The sequence below is a fragment of the Engystomops pustulosus genome, chromosome 7, assembly GCF_040894005.1.
Source record: "Engystomops pustulosus chromosome 7, aEngPut4.maternal, whole genome shotgun sequence".
Lineage (NCBI taxonomy): Eukaryota > Metazoa > Chordata > Amphibia > Anura > Leptodactylidae > Engystomops > Engystomops pustulosus.
Genome location: NC_092417.1, coordinates 164,876,840 through 164,885,529, shown reverse-complemented (window position 1 = coordinate 164,885,529; position 8,690 = coordinate 164,876,840). Strand labels below are relative to the sequence as shown.

At 45.5% G+C, this 8,690-nt stretch overlaps 1 protein-coding gene across 1 annotated transcript; it reads right to left on the bottom strand.

Moving 5' to 3' along the window:
- Nucleotides 1-1,480: 1,480 nt before the first annotated feature.
- On the bottom strand, nt 1,481-5,319 carry PTPMT1 (protein tyrosine phosphatase mitochondrial 1). The gene is made up of 4 exons (XM_072114385.1): nt 5,090-5,319; nt 2,645-2,725; nt 2,355-2,546; nt 1,481-1,802 (listed from the first exon to the last, which is right to left on the bottom strand). Exons 1-4 carry the CDS (start codon nt 5,240-5,242, stop codon nt 1,659-1,661), a joined length of 570 nt encoding a protein of 189 aa, XP_071970486.1. The 5' UTR covers nt 5,243-5,319; the 3' UTR covers nt 1,481-1,658.
- Between the last annotated feature and the right edge of the window lie 3,371 nt (nt 5,320-8,690).

Here is an 8,690-nt window from a genome sequence, read left to right as displayed (position 1 = left end):
CCAAATAAAAGTGTAGATAAACCTGTACCCTGATAATTAAGCACATTGTCAGCACATAGCATCTCATAGCAGAGGGATCCTGAAGTGTCTGCTCAGCTAGTGCCCCCCACACTTCTGAATCTTACACTGATCATCACTGGGTGGTAGAAGCTAAAACAGCAATAAAACTAAAATTGTAAAGTAAAGGGTTAAAAATGATCTTTATTGTATAAACATCACTAGGGGATTAAAATTTGAGAACTTTCTTTCACAGGCATTTAACCCCTTAACGGCCTGGCCCTTTTTTGTTTTTGCATTTTCACTTTTCACTCCCCACCATCAAAAATCCATAACTTTTTTACATTTCCATGTACAGAGCTCAGTGGGGCTTGTTTTCTGCGTAACAAATTGCACTTCATAGTGATGGTATTGAATATTCCATGCCGTGTACTGGGAAGCGGGAAAAACAATCCAAATGCAGCGAAATTGGTAAAAAAAATGCATTTGCGCCGTTTTCTTGTGGGCTTGGATTTTATGGCTTTCACTGTGCGCCCCAAATGACACGTCTACTTTATTCTCTGGGTCGGTGCAATCGCAGGGATAACAAATGTATATAGGTTTTATAATGTTTTTTTTTTTTTAGAATGTCATCTTCTGGCACTAATAACTTTTTCCTACTTCTGTGTACGGAACTGTGGATGGTGTCATTTTTTGCTATTTTTGATTATGTTTTCAGTGCTTCTACTTTTAGGACCGTTCGACCTTTTGATCACTTTTTATTGAATTTTTTTATATTTTTCAAAATGACAAAAAAAATGCCATTTTCAAATTCGGGAGCTATTTTCCGTTACGGAGTTAAATGCAGTGAAAAAAAAGTTATTATATTTTAATAGATTGGGTATTTTTAGAGGCGCGATACCTAATGTGTATTTTTAATATAATTTTTTTTAAACTTTGTATAATTTTTACTATTTTTCAGACCCCCTTAGGGTACTTTAACCCTAGGTTGTCTGATTGATCTTCCATTTTCCTCCACATTCATTACAATGTGCGATTTGCACATTGTAATGAATAGGTTAAATCCTTCTTTGGAAGACCTGAGGCTATCATGGCAACCATTCGTCGCCCCCAATTACATCATGGGGGGTGACAATCTTCACCAAAATGGTGGCGCTCACGTGCCGCCATCTTTTTGAAGCCACCGGCAGCGATGGACGTGTTAACACCCGCGATCGGTACTAACAGCGATCGCGGGTGTTACTCGTAAGTGTTTGCTGCAATATGCAGCAAAGACTTACCGGCTATGGAGAGGGCTCAGCCCGTGAGCCCTCTCCAAGCACCCGCAGCCGACGCGTGCCGTACTATTACGGTGCATGTCGGAAGGAGGTGCAGAACAAATCTTAAAATACGATTTTGTACATAACCCGGGGACTGTCTGTATAGATATCAGTAATTATATATAATAAACACAACAAAAAAGTAATGGCCAAAGACACATAAATGCAAAACCCAGAATCAGTTTTATTCTCTAATCAGGAGAGAACTGAACACCCGGATGTAGACACGGCGCCATTTATCCAGCAGGTGGAGATGGAGCCGCAGCTCAACACCTGGAGGTCTGTAGGGGTCATCCTCCTAGATGTGAGGGGAACAGATGTGGGATCATAGGCAACTTTATTTCACCCTCCATTCCCGGGAGATTCTGAATGAGTCAATGAGAGGTAGAACTTCTCCAGCATTTGCCGCTGTCTGCTGTGGATCAGGATGTGTGGACGGATATCTGCTATGAAATTAGTGGCGGCTTCAGGTTTCCACTTGTGTCTCTAAAAAACAGGGTAACAAAATGTGTTAGTATGTTACCATTTTTTCTAGAATGCGTTGGAAATAGCATAATCCTTGTATTCGGAGAATATGAATAAGGGCGGCACGGTGGCTGAGTGGGTAGCACTTCTGCCTTGCAGCACTGGGGTCCTGGGTTCGAATCCCATCCAGGTCAACATCTGCAAAGAGTTTGTATGTTCTCTCCGTGTTTGCGTGGGTTTCCTCTGGGTCCTCCGGTTTCCTCCCACACTCCAAAACATACTGTTAGGTTGTTTAGATTGTGAGCCCCATGGGGACAGGGACCAATTTGTCATGCATTGTGCATCGCTGCGTAATCTGTGTGCGCTATATAAATAAAGAATTATTATTATTTATTATTATTAATATGGTGAGGCCGTTGCTAAGATTTAGGTGTAATTATTGATATGTGACTTGATTACAGCACTCAATGTCAGGCTGCTGCAGGTAAAGCGAATGAGATTTATCTTTATCTTTTACAAGGAAGGGTCTTGTATATTCTGGGTTTCTATGATGTGACAATAAGGATATCTTACCTCTATTAAATAGGCGGCCACCATGGTAGCGCTACGGGATCGTCCGGCCTTACAGTGGATGTACACGCTGTGGCCCATTTCTCTATGCTTGTGAACGAAGGCTACACCCTCCTGTAAGTGCTCAAGGGTCGGGACCCCGGTGAAGTCAACGGTGCTGAGTCTCAGCTGCTCCACACCCAAAGACTTCCACTCCTAGAGGGAGAATAGAAGGGATATCATATAAATACCAAGGGTCTAGCAGGGTTGTCCTACTCCCTACTCCATCCGGTCATTATAGACTGTGGTCCTACCTGAGAGGAGTGGCAGAGGAGTCTGGTCTCATATTCTTCATTCATAGTGATGACTCCATGGACGTTCTCTTCTTTAATCAACTACAAGAGACATCGTCATTAGCGCGGCTACACATCATCATTTCAATACATAAAGGAACAAGCCAGGAACTGGAACGTGACAAGTGAAAACCAGTCTCATTGATATGTTTGAGTCTTGCAGAGAATTGTTTACCACCAAAATATCATCATATGGATGAATGGAACTGATTTTGACTAGGTGGGGGACACCAGTAACCTAGTATAATGGCACAGCTGTGATGGGTGAGGCACTCATGGGAGAGGGACACACCAGTGGATAAGAAATGTGTATATGGGGGGTAGATAGGACATTAGGGCAGGAAACCTGTGACTGAGGCACCTATGGGCAATGCTTGTGATTAAAGGACGGATACAATAGTGAATGTGGTGCCTATAGGGGTAAGAATCTTGCACTGAGGGACCTATAAGAGAAAGACACTTGCAACTGAGACAATTTTAGATATAAGACGCGTCACTGTGACACTTATGGGGTTGGGACACCTGTGGCTCAGGCACCTATGGGGGTAGGTCACATGTAGCTCAGGCAGCTATAGAGGTAAGATACCTGTGACACATGCCCTTTTAGGGGTAAGATACCTGTGACTCAGGCACTTATAGGGGTAAGATACCTGTGACTCAGGCACTAATAGGGGTAAGACACCTGTTAATAATAAGGCATTTATGGGGACAGAACTCCTGTGGCTCAGGCACTTATAGAGGTAGGACACCTGGGGTACAGGCATTTATGGGGCTGGGAAATCTGGTACAAAAGTCCTTATGACGCACTTATAGGGGGAAGACTGAGGCACTTATGGAGGCAGAGCATCTGTGGCTCAGGCACTTGTAGCTTTATGAAACCTGTGGCTCAGGCACTTATGGGGGCAGGACAGCTGTAACTCAGGCACTTTTGGGGGTAGTATGCCTGGGGCTCAGGCACATATGGGGCCAAGACACCTGGTACTGAGGCCCTTTTGACAGAGAACACATATAGGTTTAGGACACCTGTGGCTCAGGCACATATAGCCCAAGCACATATAGATGTAGGGCACCTGTAGTTTAGGCACTTATAGGGGCAGGACACCTCTGACTGAAGCACTTATAGGGGAAGGGCATCTGTGGCTCAGGCACTTATAGGGGCAGGACACCTGTGACTTAGGCACTTATAGGGGCAGGACACCTGTGACTTAGGCACTTATAGGGGCAGGACACCTATGGCTCAGGCACTTATAGGGGCAGGACACCTGTGGCTCAGGCACTTATAGGGGCAGGGCACCTGTGGCTCAGGCACTTATAGGGGCAGGGCACCTGTGGCTCAGGCACTTATAGGGGCAGGACACCTGTAGCTCAGGCACTTATATGGGCAGGACACCTGTGATTCAGGCACACATAGGGGCAGGACACCTGTGGCTCAGGCACTTATAGGGGCAGGACACCTGTAGCTCAGGCACTTATATGGGCAGGACACCTGTGATTCAGGCACACATAGGGGCAGGACACCTGTGGCTCAGGCACTTATAGGGGCAGGACACCTGTGGCTCAGGCACTTATAGGGGCAGGGCACCTCTGGCTCAGGCACTTATATGGGCAGGACACCTGTGGCTCAGACACTTATAGGGGCAGGACACCTATGGCTCAGGCACTTATAGGGGCAGGACACCTATGGCTCAGGCACTTATAGGGGCAGGACACCTGTGATTCAGGCACATATAGGGGCAGGACACCTGTGGCTCAGGCACTTATAGGGGCAGGACACCTGTGGCTCAGGCACTTATATGGGCAGGACACCTGTAACTCAGGCACATATAGGGGCAGGACACCTGTGGCTCAGACACTTATAGGGGCAGGACACCTGTGGCTCAGACACTTATAGGGGCAGGACACCTGTGGCTCAGACACTCATAGGGGCAGGACACCTGTAGCTCAGGCACTTCTAGGGGCAGGACACCTGTAGCTCAGGCACATATAGGGGCAGGACACCTGTGGCTCAGGCACTTCTAGGGGCAGGACACCTGTAGCTCAGGCACTTCTAGGGGCAGGACACCTGTAGCTCAGGCACTTCTAGGGGCAGGACACCTGTAGCTCAGGCACTTCTAGGGGCAGGACACCTGTAGCTCAGGCACTTCTAGGGGCAGGACACCTGTAGCTCAGGCACTTATAGGTGCAGGACACCTGTGGTTCAGGGTTTTATGGCGGCAGGACACCTGTAGCTCTGGCACTTATAGAGGAAATACTAAGGCTTGGGTTGTCATATACTTCACTGTATACATGGCCCCTGTAGTGTGCTGCCAGCCTCAGCCCCTGCAGTAGAATATCAGATACTGTATATAACACGAGTACATGTACTGCTACTTTGATGCATGCAATTCAATGCGCATGCGCATTTACCCGGTCACTCATTCCTCGGAAGGGCAAGGCGCCAAGGATGACCGTCTCATCAATCCTGTCATACCACTTCCGGCTGGATATTTTCTCCATGATAACATTATATAGTAAGGTCGGATAAAATAAAACGCGGGTCGCGGCCGACTGTAAGGACATGATTCTGGCAAAGCGCGTTATCCGCTACCAGCGAGAACTGCAGCCGCCATGTTTGTCCCTGGCACTTCCGCCTCAATGCGGAACTTACGCGAGGGAATAAGAGGAAGTGATGTCCCGCCATGTTGTGTGAGGGCAGAGTGTAAAGTCGGCCATGTTTGATTGGGGAATCTTCTGCTCTACAGTAATAGTGTACACAAAATGTCTGATCTGGAGGTCTGAATTATTATTATTTTCTGGTCTGGAGATCTGTATGACTTATGTCTGGTCTGGGGCCTGTGTTACTATCCACTACTGATGGAAGTATCAGTACCAATCACAACTACTAGTGCTCCATTTGGAGGAGTCAATGTAGTAGAAGAGTAAGTCAAAGTCATATACATTGATAACAATGTAAGCATTACCAATAACATTTAGCTCCTCCCATTATCGGGTGTGGTGACCCTAGTGTCGCCGACATTACCTTTATTAAAGGTCTTGTCCTATCTTATGTATTTAATACATATCCACCTGATAGGTGCATATCTGACCCCTGTAACCCACTGCTACCAATACAGTTACAGTGGTCCTAACAGTACCCAGTATAGTAACAGAACATCCACAGTAACCAATATAGTCACAGTGCCCCCACAGTAGCCAATATAGACATACAGACGGTCCCCTACTTAAGAACACCCGACTTACAGACAACCCATAGTTACAGACAGACCCCTGTGACCTCTGGTGAAGCTTTCTGAATGCTTTACTATAGTCCCAGATTGCAATAATCAGCTGTAAAGTGTCTATTATGAAGCTTTATTGAAAATCCTTGGTCCCATTACAGCAAAAAATGTTTGAAGTCCAATTGTCACTGGGGCCAAAAATTTTTTGGTCTGGATCTACAATTATAAAATATACCGTTTCGACTTACATACAAATTCAACTTAAGAACAAACTTCCGGACCCCATCTTGTACGTAACCCGGGGACTGCCTGTAGTTTCCTTAACAGTAGCAAATATAGTCAAAGTGCCCCCACAGTAGCCAGTAAAGTAACAGTACATCCACAGTAGCCAATATAGTCATAGAGCCCTCACAGTAGCCAATATAGTAAGAGTACATCCACAGTACCCAATATAGTAAGAGAACATCCACAGTAACCAATATAGTTACACTGCCCCCACAGTAGCCAACATAGTAATAGTATATCCACAGTAGCAAATATAGTCATAGTGCCCTTAACAGTAGCAAATATAGTCAAAGTGCCCCCACAGTAGCCAGTAAAGTAAGAGTACATCCACAGTAACCAATATAGTTACACTGCCCCCACAGTAGCCAACATAGTAATAGTATATCCACAGTAGCAAATATAGTCATAGTGCCCTTAACAGTAGCAAATATAGTCAAAGTGCCCCCACAGTAACCAATATAGTCATAGTGCCCTTAACAGTAGCAAATATAGTCAAAGTGCCCCCACAGTAGCCAGTAAAGTAAGAGTACATCCACAGTAGCCAATAGTCATAGTGCCCTCACAGTAGCCAATATAGTAAGAGTACATCCACAGTACCCAATATAGTAAGAGAACATCCACAGTAACCAATATAGTTACAGTGCCCCCACAGTAGCCAATATAGTAAGAGTATATCCACAGTAGCAAATATAGTCATAGTGCCCTTAACAGTAGCAAATATAGTAACCAATATAGTTACAGTGCCCCCACAGTAGCCAATATAGTAAGAGTACATCCACAGTAGCCAATAGTCATAGTGCCCTCACAGTAGCCAATATAGTAAGAGTACATCCACAGTACCCAATATAGTAAGAGAACATCCACAGTAACCAATATAGTTACAGTGCACCCACAGTAGCCAATATAGTAAGAGTATATCCACAGTAGCAAATATAGTCATAGTGCCCTTAACAGTAGCAAATATAGTAACCAATATAGTTACAGTGCCCCCACAGTAGCCAATATAGTAAGAGTATATCCACAGTAGCAAATATAGTCATAGTGCCCTTAACAGTAGCAAATATAGTTTCAGTTCCCTCACAGTAGCCAATATAGTAAGAGTACATCCACAGTAGCCAATAAAGTCATAGTGCCCTTAACAGTAGCAAATATAGTCGCAGTGCACCCAGTGTTATCTCCTTCATCCTATATGTCCTCTGTATAATCTCCTCCTTTGTGTCATTTCTCTTCTCCATTCTGTTCTGTCTAATATATTTTCTTATTTTGTCATAGTTTCCAGTTAATGGCAAGTATTGACAAGACGTTTCATTGATGTTAGTAACAACGACAGGACACAAGTGCTGGGGGTGCATGTCGTAGCAGCTGAATGTCCTGCAGCAGATGGTGACATATTTTATCATCACTATTCCCTCCTGCTTCAGCAGGGGGCATGGATATAGGGGGCACAGGAGTCACATGGGTACCGAAGGGGGGGTCACATAATAAAATCCTTGTATTGTACCTAGCACATAGTGAATAGGGGTCCTAGAGCCTAAAGCAGTTCATTTATAAGACCCCAGTATTATAAACAGCATATTATAGGTGGGGCCCCTGTTTATATTAACCTCAATAGTAAGGCTACATTCACACGAACGTATGGGGGACGTATATACGGCCGATATACGTCCCCCATACACTTCTATGGGCGCACGGCACCCTACGGGAGCGGTACGGTGCCGCACACGTGCGGCACCGTACCGTTCCGTACCCGGGAAAAAGATAGGACCTGTCCTATCTTTTCCCGTAATACGGCGCCATAGGTTGCTATGGAGAGGGGCGGGGGTGAGCTGCGCTCACCTCCTCCTCCTCTCCCCGTACACTGCCGTTGCCCGCTACGGTACAGTACGGGCGGGCAACGGCAGTGTGAATATAGCCTAAGTCTGTATGCAGTGAGCGCCCCTTGGGGCAACAAAACAGTGTTGTTTTATGACAAATTGTCTAAAACAAAAGGTGTTTCTATTAGACAGAATTCCCCCAATTTTTCCACATCTGTGTGAGATGGCCCAACCCACCCACTCAACCCTGGTCTTGTTGTGTAAACTTATCAGGTTTATCCTCGTTGTTCAAAACTCTCATTTAACCCCTTAAAGGGGTTGTCCACTTTTAGCAAATAATTGATATTGTTTGTTTAAGAAAAAAGTTATACATCTTGCCATCATACTTTCAATTCCTCACGGTTTTCTAGATCTCTGCTTGCTGTCCAGCTAAAGGAAAGCTTATAGTTTACTCCAGTGGATAAAAAGTGTAAGCAGCGTTACACTGTTAGCATTATAGGAAACCTCTGATAATGCTAACACTGCTGCGCTGTACAGTACAAACGCCGGACCGCTTGTATTCATGAGGGGGCGGTCCGAGGCGCTGCCTCTTCCCCGGACCGCCCCGCTCACTCTATAGGGCAGCGGTGACTGCCGCACGTCATGCGACAGTCACTGCCCCTAAACACACCCCCTCATTAATACGCTGGA

Excerpts from the sequence above, each read along its gene's own strand:
- PTPMT1 (XM_072114385.1), bottom strand. The coding sequence starts at position 5,242 with ATGTCCTTACAGTCGGCCGCGACCCGCGTTTTATTTTATCCGACCTTA. Across the intron at positions 2,726-5,089 it reads TCCGAGGAATGAGTGACCGG|TTGATTAAAGAAGAGAACGT; the intron begins GTAAATGCGCAT and ends TGTCTCTTGTAG. Across the intron at positions 2,547-2,644 it reads TCCTCTGCCACTCCTCTCAG|GAGTGGAAGTCTTTGGGTGT; the intron begins GTAGGACCACAG and ends TTCTCCCTCTAG.